The sequence below is a fragment of the Vanessa atalanta genome, chromosome 19, assembly GCF_905147765.1.
Source record: "Vanessa atalanta chromosome 19, ilVanAtal1.2, whole genome shotgun sequence".
NCBI classification, from domain to species: Eukaryota; Metazoa; Arthropoda; class Insecta; order Lepidoptera; family Nymphalidae; genus Vanessa; species Vanessa atalanta.
The window spans coordinates 3,968,023-3,991,531 of record NC_061889.1 but is presented as its reverse complement, the minus strand read 5'-3'; the positions used below and the strand labels follow the sequence as shown (position 1 = coordinate 3,991,531).

General features: G+C 34.0%; 1 protein-coding gene across 1 annotated transcript; it reads left to right on the top strand.

The window, feature by feature from the left end:
* The first annotated feature begins 846 nt into the window (after window positions 1-846).
* LOC125071261 (activating signal cointegrator 1 complex subunit 3) lies at window positions 847-23,189 on the top strand. Its single transcript, XM_047681401.1, has 39 exons — window positions 847-987; window positions 1,328-1,457; window positions 1,582-1,840; window positions 2,127-2,396; window positions 2,466-2,715; window positions 2,794-2,977; window positions 3,317-3,465; window positions 4,838-4,983; window positions 5,491-5,691; window positions 6,039-6,231; window positions 6,562-6,748; window positions 7,111-7,237; window positions 7,346-7,629; window positions 7,989-8,094; window positions 8,458-8,682; window positions 9,099-9,188; window positions 10,093-10,237; window positions 10,778-10,914; window positions 11,154-11,330; window positions 12,305-12,530; window positions 13,523-13,664; window positions 14,021-14,132; window positions 14,829-14,920; window positions 15,130-15,206; window positions 15,565-15,785; window positions 16,364-16,466; window positions 16,629-16,818; window positions 17,145-17,298; window positions 17,653-17,789; window positions 18,283-18,499; window positions 19,078-19,236; window positions 19,628-19,769; window positions 20,229-20,419; window positions 20,838-21,028; window positions 21,269-21,437; window positions 21,599-21,886; window positions 22,036-22,170; window positions 22,385-22,580; window positions 22,999-23,189. The coding sequence occupies exons 2-39, from the start codon at window positions 1,333-1,335 to the stop codon at window positions 23,145-23,147; spliced, it is 6,546 nt and encodes a 2,181-aa protein (XP_047537357.1). The 5' UTR covers window positions 847-987; window positions 1,328-1,332; the 3' UTR covers window positions 23,148-23,189.
* The last annotated feature ends 320 nt before the right edge of the window (window positions 23,190-23,509 follow it).

Here is a 23,509-nt window from a genome sequence, read left to right as displayed (position 1 = left end):
AAATTAAATAACGTTTCCAAATACCAAAAAAAACAACTATTTAATGACAATAATATGTGCTTGTTTTGGCGTTGTTAACTCAGGTTATAGGTACAAATATAAAAAATAAGTTATTTATAATATTTTCTCTTCTTTAAATTTAATACATATTACATTTCAAAGAATTTTCGTTTTTCGTTTCGTTTTTTAAACCATAAAGAGTGTGAGTGAGATCTATATCGAGGGCGACTACGGATGATGATGATGTCGTCCTAACCAATTTCGGCTACTGCGGCCAATCTTAAGTGAGAGGGAGACTAACCAACTCCACAAGACATAGTATAGTGCACATTGCCATAATCCGATGAACCAAAACTGACATGACCAGAAAGAGTGTAGACGTTGGACCAATGGCTTTACGTGCTTTCCGAGGCACGGGAGCACACACTTCCAACTACCAGACCATAAGGAAATTATTTTCGATAGAAAATCCCAATATATTTTTATCGGCCCGACTTGTAGTTTTAAACCTCTGGATCTGTGGCCATATCTCTACCCTTCAGACCAACGATGCAGTCACCACAGATGTCTTTGAATAAACGGTACCACGGTGACAAAGATTATGCTCATGCTATTTAAAAGGATTACATGTGGGACACTTAGCATATATTCGAATAATGTTCACTTACAGATTATTTTCCACTTGTAAAAGTATCCATACCTAGAAACCGATATTTTGAGGATATTTGCTTAAATTTTAAAATGTCATAATAAATCTAAATAATAATATTTCTAAACGATAAGAGTAACGTCAGAACCGGCTGATTTATATGACATTGTCAAAATCAAAGAGAAAATAAACTTATGGAAGCGAAGTATGGTGAATTCCCTTTGGGAGATAACGTCAACGTGTCGATACATATTTATTAAATAATAGATTAATTAATAATAAAATATTTTGGTATTTTATACGTTATAAATGTAAATACGATACAAATGTTATTCACAGTAAGTACTAAACATACGGTTATTTTATTTCATAATCTTGTTTTAATATTAGCCAATATTTACTTTGTTATTAAAACATCTATGATTTTACATAGAACTGCTACTAACCTAATGTATTTAAATAACTTTAATTACTGCATTTTTATGTACCCTTCACAGCATATAACAAAGTTGATGCAGGAATTTTATATTAAAGATAGAAAATATTTCGTTTAATTCTTAAAACAAACAGTTTAAATATTCCTCAATGAAATATTTCATAACATAAAAAATGTTATGCAATATGATTAAAAAAACTAAAGCAGCTAAATGTTAAAGTGTTTTTTTTTTTAATCACAAGGAACGATGTTGGAATTACCAAGAATTACCAGAGCCCTGAGAGCTCACACTCAGCTTGATAAACCACGCCAGCTCAAACCTACTGCAGATTTACCTAAACTAGTAGTAAAATTACCAAAAAATCTACAAAGGTATGAGATAATTTATATTCATTTATTTTCTAAGTTTTTATTTTAATTGATTTTAAAAAAAATTACTACCTAATGATGGACATAATTGACCAATTAATTAAACAAAATAAAATGTTTTTTACAGATTCAAATCTTTCACTGATATATACAACTATATAAAGGAGAATGAACCTTCTTGCGATTTCATTATTAATCTACTTGATCAGCTTAAGGAAGCTTGTAAGGCACTAGCCGTGGATGCATCAAATGATATGATAGAAGATGCTACAGTATTTACTCTTAGAATGTTTCTCGACCAGGATATGGTAATGCTAAAGCACTTGTCACAACTTCGGCAAATGTTTGGAAATGTTCTATCATCGAGTGCTAATAAAATATGTGAGGTAATATTACACTTTTATGTAACTTGAGTTTATTTAACTAATAATAATATGTAACTTAGTAGCAATTGTACTACTTATTTAAATTTTTAAATAGTATGATAAATATTTGACAGAACAAAATTTATTACTACTAAGCAACTATATTGAGTTGCTTATTAATGGTTTAGTTTTGTGTATATTAAGTTTATATAAAGAGTACAATAAACAGTATAACATAATGAGAAATATATTTTCTATATAAATTAATTTGCCAAAAAAAATAAATATCATTCATTACAAATTACAGATAGTTACAAAAATATCTAACAATATATTAGAGGAAACAAAAGAATTCATAAGGACAGAGAGTTGTGAAATAAAGAATGCTAAGTTATGGGGTGAGAATATTCAATGTCACTATATTCCATACAAGCCAACTAAAAAACCACTGGCCAAGCTGACCAAGAAACCGGCAACAGCTTGTGCTTTTGTAACAGACTTTTCTATGAAGTATAATAACACAATTGTTAGCAAAGATAGCAGTGTCCCTTCAAGTGCTCCTAAATCTATTTCTAAAGTAAGTACAACACTAAAAAACATTATTTTTTTCAAAACCCTTTTTGTTTTTAATTGTTAATATTTGTAGTTTGGCAAAGGATGGTTAGAAACTAAGGTAAGAGAACTCTATGATGGATCTATGGGCATTTCAAGTGCAGATATCCTTCAGTCAATTATAACATTTCTTAATTCTCCGAGAAGCAATGATGAGATACAAAATGATCTATTTGAGCTGTTGGGTTTCGACAAGTTTGAATTCATCGAAGAAATATTGCAACATCGTAAAGAAATTACTGATAGTCTTCGAGAGCCGCCTCCCCAACCAAGTATTGCTGAAAGTAAGCTGATATTTATATTTATTTAAATAAATATTGTTGTAATAAAATGTTTTTTATACTCATATTTTAATCCCATAGTTGCTTCACTTCTGCCAGAGAACAAAATGCCACAGTATTTGTGCCAAGTTTCTGTACTATCTGAACAGGAGAAAATGTTGGCAAAACTCGTCAGAAAAGAAGAGAAGAAAGCTAAAAATGCTAAGAAAATTGAAGAAGATGAAGAAGAACAAGAGATAAATATAGCACAATTACGGGCCAAGCGGTAAGGAGATTTAAACACTCTACCCATACTCAGTTTTGCTTGATATAAAATACACGAGCCACAGCCCAGGCCTTTGCTACCAATGTGCAAATACACGAACACCTTCTTTTTTTATCTGTCGAGTAAATGAGTAATTGGAAAACATACACTCTTACAGAAATTATTTATTTTCTTTATTCCAGAATATACTATAATATGTATATTTTATTGTGATCAATAAACAGATGTTCTGTACATTCATTTGTATGAAAGTAGAACTGCTGAGGTTCTTGCGTCAATAAATATATATATAATATACCTGTCAAATCATTCATAAAAGTGTATTTTCTTAATTAACAGAATAGCAGAACTGAACAAACCTGTTGTACCATTTTCTACATCAAGAAAAAGCAATATAGATCCCATATTACAAAAGATATCGTACTTCCAAACTAAAGTGCAGTATCCGAATGTGTATGATTCTTCTATAAATGCGAAGAATTCTGCAGGTAAAATATTAAATTTACATATTCATGTAAAATATTTATGTAAAGCTTCTCATAAAAATGCGTGCGCTCTTAAAGTATGGAGAATTTGTACATTATTAAAATACGAGCCTTAAGAATTACTGCTTAGTTATGAAAATCGCGTGCATCTTAACCGATGATTTCGGGTTCAAACCCAGGCAGGCACCACTGAAATGTGCTTAATTTGTGTTTATAATTCATCTCGTGCTCGGCGGTGAAGGAAAACATCGTGTGGAAACCTGCATGTGTCTAATTTCAACGAAATTCTGCCACATGTGTATTCCGCCAACCCGCATTGGAGCAGCGTGGTGGAATATGCTCCAAACCTTCTCCTCAAAGGGAGAGGAGGCCTTTATCCCAGCAGTGGGACATTTACGGGCTGCTAATGCTATGAAAATATTTGTATACCTGTGATAGATGAACTTTTTAATGAGGATAGTTGTAATACGCTCCATAACTTTAGGCTACGAGACCAATTAACGAAGCTGGACCATAAACTAAAGGCAAGAGTTTATAAGATGATTTGCTTGGTGATAGGGCTTGTGCAAGCCCATCTGGTAGGTGACCAGTGATCTAGTGATCACCCACTCATTCAAAATCAAAATATACTTTATTCAAGTAGGCTATTACAAGCACTTTTGAATCGTCATTCAACAAACTATTTAAAGTAAAGTTACAACCGGTGCGGAATGTAGATTCTACTGAGAAGAACCGGCAAGAAACTCATTAGATACTCTATCGCCGAATAACAGCAATACTTAGTATTGTCGTGTTCCAGTTTAAAGGGTGCGTGAGCCAGTGTAACGACTGATTCAAGGGACATAATGTCTTAGCTTCCAAAATGCTTGGTGGCGTTTTGGCGATATAAGGATTGTTAAATATGTCTTACAGCGCTAATGTCAATACGCTGTGGAGACCACGAACCAACAGGTAGCCGGCATTTGCCCGGCCGTCTACCTACTCTAATGAAAAAAGAAAGAAATATTTATTTTAAAGAATAGTCGTAATATCCCAAATGAATGAAGGAATTACTAATATTCATATATACCCCTCCTTTTAAGCTTACCACTTGTTTTAGGAGTGGGGTCGACAATAGCCCAAGGGCTCAGAACCGATCCTGCAATTTTTTACATCGCTAGGCAGCCCTTAAACTATTGCGCTATTTACGCGGTGTTTATAGATCGGGCATGTATAATGATAATTCAACACAGAGAATATTGCAGGGCACAGCTACTCGTTTTGTATGGCTGAATTTTTTCATCGCAATTATCTTAATTTTTGGACAGACAGATGAATATTAAACTTTTCATTTAAAAAAAAGTTATACATTTTATATTCCACTTGTTAATTTTAGGTTTCGTCTCTGGTTTGAAGTTATTGTTACCGGAAAATGCTGTAAGAACGGATAATAAAGAATACGAAGAGATTGTTATACCCAAAAGTGAACCGGCACCCTTAGAGGTCGGGAACAAACGCGTGCCAATATCTGACTTGGACGAGGTAATTGGAGACACAACATATGCATTTGTTATTGCTATACTAACACACATTCGAACACATTCTTTTTTCGAAAATCCTTACATATTTTAATTTCGCATGGTAATTTGTATACAAGTGATTTTTAAACGAGAAATTCGAATAGTAAGTAAGGAACTCCTGGGCAAAGAATTAGGGAGCAGTGACGTCTCCACCATTTCACTTTTAATGCTATTCGCCTGACTTACTTAATGAATACTTATCAAATATGCAATTATAGCAACTAAAACTTTCACATTTAAGTCATCATCCTCCTGCCCTTATCCCAATTTTACTTGGGGTCGGCGCAGCATGTCTTCTTCCATACTTCTCTATCGGACGTCATCTCACAAGTAACATTCTTTCTAACCATATCGTCTTTCACACAATCCATCCATCGTTTCTTTGGTCGTTTTATATTTAAGTATTCTATAAAATAAGTTTATTCTATAAGTGTTTATATGCTGGTTTTAAAGTACTTTTGTCTTACAGATAGGTCAAATGGCGTTTGAAAACATCAAAGAGCTGAACCGGATACAGTCCGTGGTATTCAACACAGCATATAATACTAATGAGAATCTGCTGATTTGTGCTCCCACTGGCGCGGGTAAAACGAATATCGCACTACTCACTGTAGTACATCAAATAAAACAGTATATTGAAAACGACGTCATTATGAAAAATAAGTTTAAGGTGTGTAACAATCTCATTCTAATAATTTTATTATATGTTTTATTTTACTTCAGGAATAATTCGTAATAATATTCTGAAAACTTTTTGCGCCAAAAAATTGTTAGTATCACGTCGATTTTTGTGCTAAATATTATAACTGTGCCACTCGGGAATTTATTTAACATAAAATAAACTAGCTGTATGCAATGAAATGTATTTTGTTATAAATTGCGTTTTCTTCAGTAATTTATAAGTTCTCTATTATTAAGCGATTATGTCACAAACAAAACACCTAAAAACGCAATTTACGCCCAAATATCAAGGTAAACTGATGATCTAATGATTTAACAGTACTCACTTTCCCGCAGATAATCTACATAGCACCCATGAAAGCCCTAGCTTCCGAAATGACAGCCAGTTTCGGTAGACGGCTCAAAGGTCTCGGTATAGCGGTACGAGAATTAACCGGTGACATGAAGTTGACGAAGACCGAGGTTCAACAGACGCAGATGATTGTGACGACGCCTGAGAAATGGGATGTTGTCACTCGAAAAGGAGCCAGTGAGTATATTTGTAAAGAAACTAGCCACGTGTGACGTTTTGAGAACGCTTTTCCTCGATCGATATTGATGTGTGGTAAACATACAGAAATACTTTTTTTTATCTGGACATTGTCATAGAGACTCTAGTATTTGCCGTGAAAAAAACGATTGCTAATATGTGTTAACACAAATAATTATACTTATTCAATGAGTGATAATGATGATGAGGTCAGAATGTCTAACTTGTATAATCTATCAAATTTAGATGAATTTAATAAGTAGACGTTTGCGACACTAAACAAATCGTTGATGTAAAATGTATTTCAAATCAATTAAAATTTCTTTCCAGCTGATACGGAATTAGCGTCCATAGTAAAACTCCTAATCATAGATGAAGTACATTTACTGCACGGAGACAGAGGACCTATAGTGGAGGCGATAGTCGCTAGAACATTGCGTCAAGTGGAATCCTCTCAGAATATGATCCGTATAGTGGGCCTGTCCGCTACGTTACCGAATTATCTTGACGTTGCCAGGTAAAATTGAATTTTATGTTAAAGTAATAAGATTCATATTTGATGTAATTTTTTAAAATAATTAAAACCCTATCCTGTCATGCTTATCATTTTTCATTCAAGTTTATTTTAAAACGACGCTGAATTCTACAAGCAAAGATATCCCATACACATGGCTAAAAATGTTATTATTTACACTAAAAAGTATAAAAATAATTCGCTGATTATGAAATAATTGTAAAAAAGACAAACAAAGTACACATTTGGAAAAATTGTAAATTAATAACATAATCAAAAACTTTCTTCAATAATCTTCTCACAGGAGTAATCGACAATTAGCAAAGGACAGTTTATCCTAAACCCAATTTTGCCCTAATTTTTAGATTTTTACGTGTGAATCCGAATATTGGCTTATTTTTCTTCGACTCACGGTTCCGACCGGTGCCTCTCGAGCAAACGTTCATCGGTGTGAAGGAGACCGGGAGTGGGGGTGGGGGTCATTTGAGACAGGTTCCTACTTTATATATATTGAATACGATAATATTAAGAGTTAAGATTGATATTGTTATCTGCTTAATGTTTACAATACAGTACATTTATAATTTATTTTTTCTACAGATGCAAGCCATGAACGAAATATGTTACGATAAAGCAGTTGATATGGTACAGAAAGGACACCAAGTTATGGTATTCGTACACGCCCGTAACGCGACCCACCAGACCGCGATGGTGCTCAAAGAATTGGCGCAAAAGAAAGGTCACTTTAAGTATTTCGAACCGGAAGACTCGGCAGGTTTTCATAAAGCTAAAAAATCAATCGGAAGCAGTCCCAATAAGCAGCTGAGCGAGTTGTTCTCATCCGGCTTCGCTTGTCACCATGCCGGGATGCTCCGAAGTGACAGGTGTGTACTGAATTGTTTTAATCCAATGTCGCCCTAATGATCCGACATAGACGGAATTTTATTTAATTTTTTTAATAATATTATTTTAAAGCTAATGTTGTTGTTTAATGATAGATGTTGAAGAAAATATACTAAATTATTTTATGATATGATATCTATCTATGGTAAGTGGTCAACACCGCCCAAAAAGGTACATACCTAGATTTAAGGTACTAATCTAAATTTAATTTAACCACTGTACAATTGTGTACCATTTTTAAAGGCTTCAAATAAACCCTCCCTTTTCTAGAAATTGACAATGAAACTTATTATATACGCATTTATCAACAATGATACCCTAATAATTTTGTTATTTTCAGAAATATGGTTGAAAAATATTTCGCGGACGGTTACATTAAAGTTCTCGTGTGTACGTCCACACTTGCTTGGGGAGTCAATCTACCGGCGCATGCCGTCATAATCAGGGTACGTCAATAACTTAATCTTATATATAAAAATGCGTGTTGGTATAATCTGTTCCAGATCAATAGACTTCGACGACGTTTGACCGAATCACCATGAAAATTTTGTCAGATGTATCTTTTAATATATACATTTTGGAAGGCATCACTAGATGGCGCTGCAGCACCTCAACTCCTTTATCGTTCAACCGATAACAATGATGATTGCTATCAAAACAGACAAGACAATGTCTGCAAATTTTTTCTAGCAACATATAAATGGTGTAATATATTTTGCCGAAATCTACTCGATGTATCAGAATATTAAATAAATCCGTTACTTAGCTAGGCATGGTAACACAGTCTAAGCTGGTAATGCGTCCGGCAGGGCACGGAGATCTACGACCAGAGCCACGGCACGTTCGTGGACCTGAGCATCCTGGACGTGCTGCAGATCTTCGGCCGCGCGGGCCGGCCGCAGTTCGACTCGTCGGGCTCCGGAATCATCATCACGACGCACGACAAGCTCACGCACTACCTCAAGTCCATGACCAACCAGTTCCCCATCGAGAGCAACTTCATCAACTTGTTGGCTGATAACTTGAATGCTGAGGTCAGGCTATACACTAGCAAGGATTCTGTATTGTTTAGTTTTGTTATTGTTTTGAAATAAGCCCATTGGTCAGTAAAGGAGGAAAAATTGTAAACAAATGCTATTACGATATAGTACATATTCCTTGCAATTTGCTAATAGATCTGTTGCATTTAGTACTATATGTAATAGTCTTTTTTTAGTCTATTGACTAGCTTATATGAATGCAGGCCCAGAAGTCCTGGGTCGGTCTAATAAAAAAAAATTTGAATTTTTTCTACCCATCAATTCTCAACAGCACTCCGGAGCTTGGAAGTTGGCAATGATTAGATTCTATGTTACCTTTTGCTACAATTGTAAAATTAGAAATTAAGAAATAACAATTCTATCTAAATAAAAAAGTTGTATTTGACTTAAATTGTATAATAAATTTACAGGTTGCTTTAGGAACTGTTACGAATATAGACGAGGCAGTCGAATGGTTGAGTTACACCTACCTCTTCGTCAGGATGCGAATAAATCCACAAGTAAGTTATTATCTTTAGTTTTTTAGAATTATTCTGCCGAAATAAACTCAATATTCAAAGGAAAATAGGATTGTGAAATGTCAGCAAGTAATATTGACTATATGAATTTAATGTATTACAGTGAATTTACAAAATTCCGTAGGAGATACTGAGTTCGTATTTTATTAGTCGTTGTAACTAACTTTTACTATTTATCGATAATTTTACGTGTCGAAATATGCCAATCATTAACTATATCCATACTCACAAAATTATTTATAAAATACCGCTAATTGCTTGTGGTAGGGATGTGTGTGAGCCCTTTCAAACATATATAGCCAAAACACAAACACTCTGTGAATAAACCAGCTTAAATTACAAGCACAATGGAAATTACCTCTGAGTTCCTATTCTATCTTAGATTGACGACACATTATCGACGTATAAGTAAAATAACAACCTGAAATTGGCCCACTGCTGGGCTAAGGACTCTCGTTTTGTAGAGAAAGCTAAGACCATTTTTTATTGTTATATTGATCACATCACACTCCTTCCAAAAGCCTTTCTGCAGTGGCGTAGCTATCGTAGGACCAGGTGGTGCACCAGGACCCCGAAGCTCAGGGGGCCCTCAAACCTAAGCTTCGAGCGAGTCAGCTCGCCAGCTCGACCAAAGAAACCTCGATCCTAGCAAGATACAATTTTTTCGTATCTATAATTTTGAAGTATAATATAAGCTAAAGAGGGGGTGGAAAGAGAGGGGGGTTTTCATTCCGACTCTTTTCCAATGCACCAGGGCCCTTGCCCACCTAGCTACGCCACTGCTTTCTGAATATATATATTTCTATATACATATGTGACAGTTCTCCTCAGGAACATCCTCTCGATGATACGAGTTGCCTTTCTATTACAAAAAAAAATTGTGCAGGTATACGGACTGACGTACAGCGACGTACAAGAGGAACCGATGTTAGAAACAAAACGTCGCGAGCTCATCACGAACGCAGCCATGCAGCTGGATCGCACGCACATGTTGCGGTACAACGAGCGGACGGGAGACCTCAATGTCACTGGTATTATTATATTTATTTACAGACAGACAGTCAAAGTATCTTAATTATTAATGCTTGCTATGTACATGCAAGTTATTACTATTATGAAATTTTTAATTTGTGTATGTACATTGTATATACGATGAAATTATATGTAATTATAATTCACATATATAAATGGAAAATATATGAACGAGAATTTAAATATTCATATATTTTTGGTGTCGTAAGATGGTATGACAACTTATATAATTAGTAAAATGTACTGTTACTAAAATCAGAACTACGTCTTTTATAAGACAGTGGGACATGTACGCTACAAATAATATCATATTAAAAATCATATGTGTTGATGAAATTTGATGCCGCATATTTTAAAGTTAAAAGACTTAAGCGACTTTTTAACTTCAACTACGTGACATGAGGGTATATACCAGTTAAAAAAGTAGGTTTCGAGTCAAGCAGGCTGGTGGCAAAAACTCTATAATCTTTTTTATGCAATGTACAACTGTTTACAATTTTTGGGATAGAGAAGGGATGATGATTTTCAATCATTTTTAGATCTCGGTCGAACTGCCAGTCATTACTACATTACGTGCGAGACAATGGAAGTCTTCAACTCCATGGTCCGAAAGTCGATGACACAGGGATACGTACTCGAAATGTTGACGAGGTGTTCTGACTTCCAACAACTAAAGGTAATCTCATATATACAAAAGTATTATGTACTTTTATCACTGTACTCGTAAACGGCTGGTCCGATTATGGTGATGTTTTTTGTGTGTGCTTAAGTAAGTCCCTTATAGTTTAGATTGGATTTAGAATCTACATTACGAACCGGTAGTAACTCACATTCAATTGAATTCAGCAACATCATTCAAATACCTCCCTGGATTAATTAGTTAATTTTTTATAAATATATTTTTTTCATTCTTAGGTTCGTAAAGAAGAATTAACAGAGTTATGGAATCTCAAAGACCAGTTCTGTGAGTTGAGAATAGAAGACGTACCAGAGGAAATACATTGGAAGATCAACATATTGCTCCAAACTTATTTGTCACGGGGACGGATTAATGGTTCTTCGTTACAATCTGACTTGAATTATATTAGTCAAGTAAGTATATTACAGTATCACGCGATAATGTACCTAATTGTCATTACAATAAGTGCTAAATTACATTATAAGCGAATCTAACCTAAGTCATAATTGTCAAAGATGATTTATTACATAGTATAAAACAGTCGCTTACCGCTGTCTGTCCCTAGGTATGCTTGATCTTTATTACACAACGGATTTGAATGCGTTTTTTTTTTTCATAGATAATTTTTAATACAGAGAAACACTGATAATTTTAGAGGTTTCTAAACATATATTTTGCGCTTACATATCAAATGCTGGCTCATCCGTACGAGATAGATCAAAATAATGTAGTACAATATTGTACACCTTAAAAAGGTCTTAAAAGAATTCCGCATTGGTATATGTCTATCTCTTAGGGATAACCCTCAATAACTATTTTTTATCTTTTACACTTTACGAGAAATAATGGCTTATTTTAGAAGTGATTTTAAGCAATACAACATTAATCCTTATCCAATAATATATTTAAGGTATTTACTTAAATGTATTATATATTTAATATAGATCAATATGTCCCTTTACAGTGTGCAATTTAAATGAATATTTTCGAAGATATAACAGATTTAAAACGCAGGGACATAGCGCTTTGTATTGTCTAATGACTGAAAAACTGTGAACATTGTAAGACATTCTGTAGTATATTTCGTATCAGCATTGCACCCGTGCGAAGCCGGGGCGGGTCGCTAGTTTGAATATAAAACACTATGTTAACGGCTTCTTGTTGTTTAATGTTGGTTGAACACCGATTTATCTCTTTCTATCATCATTAATTTGACATTCGAAAGAAAGACACGGCATTCTATCACTAAACACCTCTTAATAAGACATATAGTTTATTCTACACATCGTAGATACATATTCTCTATTGAAATTTACAATTTTTTTTGTTTTATTTTTATAAAGTAATAAAATAATAAAATCAAGTTAAAATTAATAATATGTTTTAGAATGCAGTTCGAATAGTCCGCGCCTTATTTGAGATAACATTGCGTAAGAATAACGCATACATGGCGGGACTTTACCTAAAAATGGCGAAAATGATGGAACTTCAAATCTGGGACTTCTATAGCGATATGAGACAGTTCAACTGTTTCCCTAATGAAGTGTTAAAACATATCGAGTACCCTATGCTGAAGCCAGACCAGATAAGAGATATGGACTGGAAAGAATTGGGTATGTTAACTTAAATGCTTCTTGAATTATAATTTATATAATATAATTAACGACCTCCGGGGTCGAGTTGTGTGTACACCGGTTTTCGTGGGTACGCCACAACGAGGTCCCGGGTTCGATTCCCGGCCTAATCGATGTAGAAAAAGTTCATTAGTTTTCAATGTTGTCTTGGGTCTGGGTGTTTGTGGTACCGTTGTTACATAACATTGTTTTGTAATTCACAAGTGCTTTAGCTACTTACATTGGGATCAGAGTAATGTATGTGATGTTGTCCAATATTTATATATTTATAATTAAAGCAAGTTATTTCAATATCCAAAAATATACATCTTTTCCTTAAAAAAAGACAAAAATTAAAAAAAAAAAAACATTTCTTATTGATAAAACTATGTAAGCTTAGATATTATTCTCGTATTGATTATTCTGCAATCAATTGCAACAAAATACTATATCATTGCTAGGTGGACTGGCAAATGGGTCATCCAAGGCAAGGTAAGCGGTCACCTGTGCCCCATATACTCTGGTACTGTAATAAATATTAATCATGCCTCATATTACCAACACGCCACCAACCATGGGAACTACGATGTTTTGTACCTTGTGCCCCTGTGTAGCTATACTGAATACAACAATACTAAGTATTGCTATTTGGCAGTACAGTGTTTGGTACCTACACAGAAGGGCTTCCACAAAAACATATAACCAAAAGGCTAGGTATTCCTAATTTCCGATTTGAAAGATAATTTTGTAAGAGAAATAACATCTTAAATTTTATAACAATAACAATTAAAAATTAAAAAAAATAAAAACTATTATTTTATATTTTCTCATATTGCGTCTTAGAGCAGAGGTGACTACATAAATTAAAAAAATATATACCTTTTTTGGTATCTTGTAAGATTTTATTTACTGAAACAGTAGTCTAGGTCTATTTTTTTAAGATAATAATTGTTGGAAGGGCAAACATTTCTATCATTAAGTTCTCATTTCAGGAGATCTTATTCGCAATCCGAAAACAGCAAGACAATTGAAAAAATGTGCCGACGAATTCCCTTTATTAGAAATGGAAGCCAGCTTACACCCCATCACTAGGACCGTGCTACGAATTCGACTGACTATCACGCCCAATTTCAAGTGAGTTCTGCTACAAGACATGCAAATAAAAAACAAGAATAAATATATTCTTTCAGAAGATATAACTTACATGTAACAACAGTTGTAGTGATGTTCAAAGAGCAGTAATTTATAGTATTTCAAATATCTTCCTCATTTTAAACTATTTTTACAATATCTAATAAACGTGCGATTTTTTTTTTTTTATTTAAGACAACTTACAAAACATTTATAGGTTTGAAAATAAAGGTAATTACATTTTTAGCTGAGTGTTGTTGTTATTAAAAGTTATCACGTTATTTAAAATGTGCTCCACGGGCTACGTACTGAAAACGACTGCTTTACTATTAGAAAGTCAGTAATCATTTTTGTTTTAGATGGAACGACAAATATCACGGTAAAGCACCCGAAGCGTTCTGGATTTGGGTTGAAGATCCTGATTCAGATATCATGTATTATCATGAATACTTTCTAATTACTAAGAAACAGGTAACAATTCGATGATTCTTAAATATTTTAAACATTAATTAATCTAGTATATTGTTTAGTACTCATAATACTTACTAATTCTTAAAGCTGCCTTCACTGTCATACGTACATATTCTCATTTTATTCTACAACCCATAGACTATTTTTCTATACATAAAACCAAAGATTTTATGCTCTGTTGCTTAGTGAATGAAGAACCCAAACACAAAAAAACAAACACTTCACACTTTAAATAGATATTTTTCTCTTTCTGACATCAGTAGTTTGATATTTGAAATGTATACTATACCATGCTATGCTTAGCTATACTCGTTTAGGGGTTATGTCCTTCATTGGAGAACAAGCTCAATTCACATCAAATTTCATCAAATTCGGTTACTTCTTAATAAGTGTTACATTCGCATTTATAATATAAGAATAGAAAACTATTTAATACTTATTAAATAAAATATTCAATAATCAGGGTAAACTATATCTTTGACATGTTTATATTTAAACATTGTGCGTACTTTATCATATGAAAATATTTAGCTGGTCTTGTACTGTTAATGACCCATTTCTTCAATCAAAAGAGAGATTTTATCATTGAAGCTGGGTAGGTTGTGCAGTAACAGACATATATACTTGTAAAATCACACATTTGTATGTAATGACTACTATTTTAATGAACTATACATACAATTAAATGCATTGCAGGTGATAACGAAAGAACCTCAGGAGTTAGTGATAACCATACCAATATCAGAACCTTTACCCCCACAGTACTACATAAGGGCGACTTCAGAAAGGTATTAAAGATTCTTTAAAACACTTTTGATTCTATACAAATAGTATTAATTATTATTTAAAGTATCCAACGGTTTGGAATGTTAATTCTTCCCAGAAGAAATCAGTAATAGCTCTTTATCCACTTGATAATCAACATATGCTAACTTTTTTTGTTAAGAAATAACTTTGATAGTTTAAGTAAGATAATTTTCTTTTTTTTTCTAAATAGATGGGTAGGATCTGAAAGTGTGCTGCCTCTTACATTCCAACACCTCATACTGCCGGAAACACACCCCCCACATACAGGTAGTTATAAAAATGCCAATAGTTATTTACTAATTATAAAAACATATAATAAATAATCTTTCAAATGTAAAGTGAGAGGAATAATATTTATATTTAGAACATGAGGAAAAATTCACTTATCATAGAAATTTCTATCGTAGCACTAAAATGAGTTCAGCCTTTTTTTTTCATTTTATTAGTATTCAGTAATTCAGATAAGCAGTTATTGTGATATGACCTTTATTTATTAATCTGTAGAGTACAAATTTTATTTTCATTATTCATATTGACTATCACAAATAGCTTTGCTTACTATGTTGATACAAGAGTAAATAAATAAATGTATTAACTGACTAACCTTAATAAAATTAATTTCCAGATTTACTAGAACTCCAGCCTCTCCCAGTTACCGCACTAAACAATCCTTCGTACGAATTGTTGTATAACTTCAGTCATTTCAATCCGATACAAACGCAAATATTCCACTGTCTATACCACACGGACAATAACGTGCTACTGGGGGCTCCCACTGGTTCGGGGAAGACCATTGTCGCTGAGGTGGCCATGTTTAGAGTGTTCAATCAGTATCCAGGTTGTAAGGTATGCTAGATATTCCTTTCGACTTTCATTTCAATGTAAGCATCGATGGTGGAAGTCAAGGCTGTATTAGACACTTGAATTTGGTGGTAGGACTTTGTGCTTTCTCGTCTGGATAGGTACCACCCAGTCATGAGATATTATACCGCCAAACAGTAGTTCTTAGTATTGTTGTGTTCCGGCTTGAAATGTGAGTGAGCCAGTGTAACTACAGGCACAAGCGATATAAGATCTTAGTTCCTAATGTTGGTGGCACATTGATGATGCATTGAGTGGTTAATATTTCTTACAGTGGCATTGTCTATGAGCGGTGGAGACCACTTACCATCAGGGGTAGATTAGCATGTCCGCCTTCATATATCATAAAATAATAATAATTCTTAAAATATTGATTAATTCGTTCCAACAAAATGTATCGTGGTAATATAAAAATATTCGAATTATCCATGGGTAACCCTATCTTTAAAAATGACCACAAAACAGATGTACATTAGTAAAATAAATTGTATTCCAAGCTGTTCTTTCCTCAATTAGTATTATAACGATGGTTCAGTTGCTGTAAAATCCGTATCCGTTTTCAGGTAGTATACATAGCACCTCTAAAAGCTCTCGTAAAAGAACGTATCAAGGATTGGAAAGTACGGTTAGAAGAAAAACTTGGCAAGAAAGTTGTTGAGTTGACAGGTAGCGTTGCATACAATTTTTTTATTAGTAAAAATACTTGTACTCTATGCATAGTACACGTAATGTTCATTAAATTCAAGCTTATGAAATAAAATTGTCAACTATCTGACATCCTCTGCAAACATTGACAGAAGCTTGCAGTAACTCGAAATAATATTTCAGGTGACGTATCTCCCGACATACGAGCGATACGAAATTCTCACGTAATAGTCACGACTCCAGAGAAATGGGACGGCATCAGTCGCTCGTGGCAGACACGGAACTATGTGAGGGATGTTGCTCTCATTGTAATCGACGAGATACATTTACTGGGGGAGGATAGAGGACCAGTTCTGGAAGTTATTGTGTCCAGGTGATATACATTTTTTAAATATTTTTTGGTGAATGTTTTTTTAATTATTTAATCTATGTCTGTAAAAACTGAATATGAAAAATAAAATAATATGTTTTTGTTTAAAGTATACCAAATTTAGTCTTCCTTTAAACATATATTATACTAAAAAAGTTATAACCCAAAAATAGATAATGTGAATAGCGTATTTACCATATACAGATTCCAAATTCAATGAACAGATCAGAATATACTTCAATTTACTTAAGAATAAAATTAAAAAATGTATGTACCTCTTATAATTTATTACTTACTCTGATTAAATCTCTACAATATTTGATTTCCAGAACAAATTTCATCGAATCGCACACGTCACGTCGTTTGCGTATCATCGGTCTGTCGACGGCACTCGCGAACGCTAAGGACCTCGCCAATTGGTTGAACATCAGCGAAATGGGATTGTACAATTTCAGACCATCAGTCCGACCTGTTCCTTTGGAGGTAATTGCTAATTTCTGGTACTAAGTAGTATGGAGAAAAACAAACAAATGACTTGTCACATAGTTTTAAATTTTTTAATTACTAATTCTATTTTTTCTTTTTTGGCTTTGCAATCAAAGGCCGAATATTTCTATAACCTCCTTATGTTTATTATACAATTTTTAAAATGACACATCTCTATACTCAGAAAGGATAAAAATCATAATAGACTTTATTCAAATAGGCTTTCACAAGCACTTCTGAGTCATCATTCGACAGAAATACCATCGGTTCGCAATGTAGATTTCGCCGAGGAACTGGCAAGAAATACAATCACATAAATCATCGTCGTAAACCGGGAATCCCTCACCGCAGGTGCACATCTCGGGGCACCCGGGGCGGCACTACTGCCCGCGCATGATGTCCATGAACAAGCCCACGTTCCTCGCCGTGCGCGCGCACTCGCCGCACGCGCCCGCGCTCGTCTTCGTGTCGAGCCGCCGCCAGACGCGGTACGCCGCGCTCCACTCGCCACCGTCTTAAAATAGCTTGTGTGTGTGTGCGTGTGTGTGTATGTGTGTGTGCTGACGGCTGACTTGAATATTATTATTTATTTAATAATTGCTTATCAATTTTTTTGCAAAATATCGATAAAATAAAAGGGCTGTATTTTTACAGTGCCCAGGAGTTTCATTCGGTAGTTTGTGTGAGTGTATAGAAATTCAACGATGCCTCCCAATCCTTTTCAAAATATAATTGCAAATAATAATACTATTGAATTTCTCACGGTGTTTAGTGCTATTTTTTTTTCTTTTGTTTAGTGCTAATATTTGTGAATTTTGGTATTTGTGAATATGAAGTGTTTCTTAATTGAAAACATATAACGACATACCAGTGCAGCAGATTGCTGTTTATTATTAAAATTAATTTTAATCATAAATTGATATTAATACAAATGGCATCCAGTTATCACTTTTTATATTTAATTAATAATATTTTTTACAGATTAACAGCATTGGACTTAATAGCATATTTAGCTGCTGAAGATAACCCCAAGCAATGGTTACACATGCAAGAAGCAGAGATGGAACAAATCCTTTCGAATATTCGAGAGTCGAACCTCAAACTTACCTTAGCGTTTGGTATTGGAATCCATCACGCTGGTCTCCATGAGAAAGATCGCACTACGGTAGAAGAATTGTTCATCAATCAAAAGATTCAGGTATAATAATAATCCTTTTAATATTTTCTTTGTATCGGTACAATTTATTTTTTTGGTATGAATGATTATTTTCTATTTCATACTTTGTCTTAATTATAATATTCTAATAATCGCCATACAATAATCTTCGTCTTTACATTTTTTGTAAATTATCTGATAAAACTTGTACTAAAATATAATCCTTGTTCAAATTATATAACGATTTTCGTGGCTATGAACGGCATGAAATATTTTGTATAATTTTTAACTTGGAGGTATGGCTTTAAAGAATCCCATTTAGTTATGCACAAGGGATATAACATCTTAACTCGCAAGGTTGGCGGCGCATTGATGTGATATAAGAAATGGTTTTTATTTTATAGCGTCCATGTCTATGGGTGTTAGTTACCATCAGGTGATCCATTTGCCGTCCGCTACATATATATTAATTCAGCATAATATTTCCAAATAAATATTACAAAACAACTACTTAATAAATGTTTCCATATAATAAAATATATATGTAAATATTTTTAAGAATTAGTATTTTTGAAATATTTAAACATTTTTTAAATTTAAAGCGTTCTCTCCCAAAATAGGTGCTAATTTGCACAGCAACACTGGCCTGGGGAGTCAATTTCCCCGCACATTTAGTGGTCATCAAAGGCACAGAATACTTCGACGGGAAGCAGAAGAGATACGTGGATATGCCTATTACGGATGTGCTGCAAATGATGGGCAGAGCTGGTCGACCGCAGGTCAGATATTTTCTTCCAAATGGTGACATAATGTGTTTCCTGTATAGATTGCTATGATAAATATTTATTTAAATGAGTTGTTTTTATAGTTTACAAATGATCTTGATTCGTTGTTGACATCTTATTTTTTAAATGGAGAATTAATTATTCCTAATTAACTTATTTCCTATTTAGCGAGGCTATAGAATATAATCTTGATAACAGGCACTTATACTAACATACTATAACAAAACCATTAAAAAAGTATTCTGTACGTATTCAGTAATCGTCTGGTATCAAACTATAATCGATCGCTATCAATCAAGATTGAAATCCATAAAAAATAAGAATCTAAACCATACAAATCGTGTTGAAGTTTTGACTCATTATGTGATTTATTTCCTCTCACCAGTACGACAATGAGGGGGTCGCCGTGGTATTAGTTCACGATCAGAAGAAAAATTTCTACAAGAAGTTCCTCTACGAGCCGTTCCCAGTCGAATCCAGCTTACTGGAAGTTTTAGCTGATCATTTAAATGCTGAAATTGTAGCTGGTAATGTTAATAATCAATTTTCTTTGCTTTAATCCTCTTCTTATATAATATTATAAATGCAAAAGTATGGAAGGATGTTTGTAACTCGAATCAAGCTAGATCGGCTGAACGGTTGTAAATGAAGTTTGGTACAGAAATATTATATTATATTCTGCTAATCCAGAATATCAGAATTCAGCAACCCTCACAGGCGAACATAGGTGCCGCCGGAATTGAATAATAAAATAAATAATTTTTGCTAAACTATTCATCCGTCGTTGATAAATTTGGTGAGTTGGTCTGCGTAGGGCGGTGAAGGTTCGTGCCAGAAAAAAAATAGATTTTTTTTTCCTTTGTATGTTTGTTATTTATTTATAAAAGTTGCATTTTGGTCCTTATACTACATGTGCAAAGCCGGAAAGGGTAGCTGGTAAAATATTTTTTTAAGTATAGCAACACTTATTAATATTAAAATTTCAGGCACGGTTCAAAGTAAACAAGACATACTAGACTATTTGACTTGGACGTATTTCTTCCGTCGTTTGCTGAAGAACCCGTCGTATTACAACCTCGAGAGCCTGGAATCACAAGACATTAACTACTATTTATCGAACTTGGTACAAACATCGCTGGACGCGCTTGTTAATGCCAACTGTGTGGAAATTGAAGAGGTAAGTTTTTAATATAAACACATAAAACACATATATCCTAACTAATATTATAAACGGAAAAGTGACTTTCAGTTGTTTTTTTGTTACGCTCTAACGTCTGAACTACTCAAGTGAATATCTGTGCCTACTTGTCAGGGATACAGAAAATAATGCCCACATTTTTAAGCGCGGACGAAACCGCGGACAGATACTAGTTATACCTATGAATAACTTATGGATAAAGACTTCCCCTAATTGGCACCCGAGCTACCTATATACCCAAATTGGTGGATACCCATTCTGTAGCTCGTTAACGCTGGTGCCTCGGGTATGTAAAGACTTGCATCTCTCGCTCTCTTAACATTAACAGATCCAACCCAAGCTATAATATAGCACATCGATTACAAGGATACCATATATATTGTTGTATTTTTTGCAGGATCAAAGAACTGTCCACTCTACTTGGATGGGTCGTATCGCCTCCTACTATTACCTGTCTCACAAGACGATGGCGCACTTCAACATGAATTTACAAAGCAATCTGACTTTGGACAATCTCTTGAGAATTCTTTCCGACGCGGAGGAGTATGCGACGCTCCCCGTGCGTCACAACGAAGACATTCTTAATGGGTAAGTTTGTTTTATACTTATTATCTATTATAAAGAAAAACTGTTCAATAAAAACCGATACTTTTGTACCAGTTTACTTTATACTGTAATTATCTCGTGTCCACCAATTCGTAGTGTAACAACGTTGAATACGCTCCAAAGATTTCCTTGAAAGGAGAGAAGGCTTTTGGCCCGTTAAACATTTCCGAACTTTTATCTTATAACAAAATTATTTTATATATATTATTACTACTTTCTCAGCGAATTAGCCCAACAATGTCGCCTGGCTGTAGATTCTCTGTCCCTGGACTCGTCCAACGTGAAAGCATTCCTTCTGCTCCAAGCACATTTGACGAGACTGACGCTACCTAACACCGACTATCTGACTGACACCAAGTCGGTTTTGGATCAAACTATAAGAATAATTCAGGTACTTTTCTCATTAATAACAAGCAAATTATTAATAATTCTATATTCTATATTGATGGACAATACACCTCAGTTTGTTAACTGCTTGGAAATATATATTTTTGATAACATCTATTACTTTTTTTTGTAGTTCTTCTAAATATATATAAAACTTGTTTCCAGGCTATGATAGATACATCAGCGGAGAACGGCTGGCTTTCTGTATGTTTGTCCTGTCAGATATTAATGCAATGTATCGTGCAAGCGAGGTGGCCTTCCGACTCCCCTCTGACCACGCTCCCGCACATAGAATCCCAACATCTATACATATTCTCGCACATGGAAAGGGACTCCAAAAAGCCTTGTACAATGTTGAATGGCTTAAAAGTTGCCTGTATGAGGAACTATGAACTGCTGGCCAAGTATATGAGGAGAGAATTTGAAGAGGTTCAAATTGAACAAGTTCATCGGGTGAGTTGAACATTTTTGAAATATATTAATACCAAATAAGACATGGAAAATATTCTCGTTATTGTCTTTGAAATAGTTGTCAATTTCTTCGTCTTTATTTCTTCAGAGTTTATATATTATTAAGAATAATATTATATATTTGTCAACAGGCAATATGCGATTTACCATCTCTGAACATAACTATACACGTCCGAGGTTTGTGGTTCGACGCAGACCACGAACAAGACAAAAAACTTAGGCAACCGCCTGCTAAGGGTCAATGGACACCCTTACACGCTGATCAGGTAATTTCCAATTATTGTTAATTGACACCGGTACGTAGATGGAACCTGCCATAAACAATATTAAAGCCTTATTAAATATCTTATCTGAAATACCGTTTAAATACCGTTAATCCAAAGAATTAGATCAATAAAAAATGTCCACAGCCTTGTATTTATGAATTGCAATTTAAGAAATTGTAGATACTTCTTGTATTAAAAGTAACATACTTGCCAGGAATACACCCTCGTGATAGACATGAACAGACGCGGCGGGAACGCCAACAACGTGCTGTGCCCGAGGTTCCCGCGCGGGAAGAACGAGGGCTGGTTCCTCACTCTGGGCTCCGTCGACAACGGAGAGCTGCAGGCGCTCAAGCGAGTCGCCGCCAAGGGAACCACGCACCTCACCTTCTATACCCCTCCCAACACTGGTAAGTTACAAACACTTATGGGTACTGATAAATCTCATTGATTACGATACATTCACATGTTTAATGTTTACTCGATATGGGCAAACAAAAATAAATATAAGACTGCAGATCCCTAGGTTTACGAGGAGGGTTCAAAATATGTGTATTATTCTTAATTTTCTTTTAATTTTTTTTTGTTGTTGTATGTATTTTTTGAGAAAACGAAATGTCCAAGTATACACAAAATGTTAACTAATATTCGGCGGTGTAAAACTATATAATAAAGCCAAGCAACGATAAAAAACATTACATCAGAAGAATAAAGCCCTCAAACCCTATTTATTAAATATTTATGAGTATTGTTACTTAATGTAATATGATACTAATTATTTTAAAAAAAACACTTAAATACCCTGAAAACGTTTTTCTTGTATTCTAGGGAGAATTATATATACTGTGTATATAATGAGCGACAGTTACTTGGGATTGGATCAGCAGTATGATCTACAATTTGAAGTGATTGATCCCCTACCAGCGGAAACAGTGGAGAAGGTGTATGACACTATGGATAAAGTAATCATGGAATGATATTGTTCACTATTTAAAAATAAATTATTTTTATAAATTATTGTAATTTGTTTTATTTATCTATGTTCAATAGGGATACATTTTTTTAATAATGTTTAACATTGATTGGTGAAGAAAAATGACTGTGTCTGTAAAAGAGTAATGAAAATACTCAGTTGTGAATAATTTTGATATAAACAGATATCAATAAAACAAGATTAACATTTTAACATATATTTAATAACAAAGAATATTTGTTAGAGAAAATTAACATATTACAAAGTTTACAACATGGAGTAGTAAATTAAATAAATATAAAACAGAATATAGACCAATAAGTTATTACATGAAACAATATTAACAGAGATACATGAAAATTATAG

Bases quoted from the DNA above. Each gene is read 5' to 3' on its own strand.
- LOC125071261 (XM_047681401.1), top strand. From the start codon at position 1,333: ATGTTGGAATTACCAAGAATTACCAGAGCCCTGAGAGCTCACACTCAG. The intron at 6,232-6,561 runs GTGAGTATATTT...ATTTCTTTCCAG, and splicing joins TGTCACTCGAAAAGGAGCCA to CTGATACGGAATTAGCGTCC. The intron at 15,786-16,363 runs GTATGCTAGATA...ATCCGTTTTCAG, and splicing joins ATCAGTATCCAGGTTGTAAG to GTAGTATACATAGCACCTCT.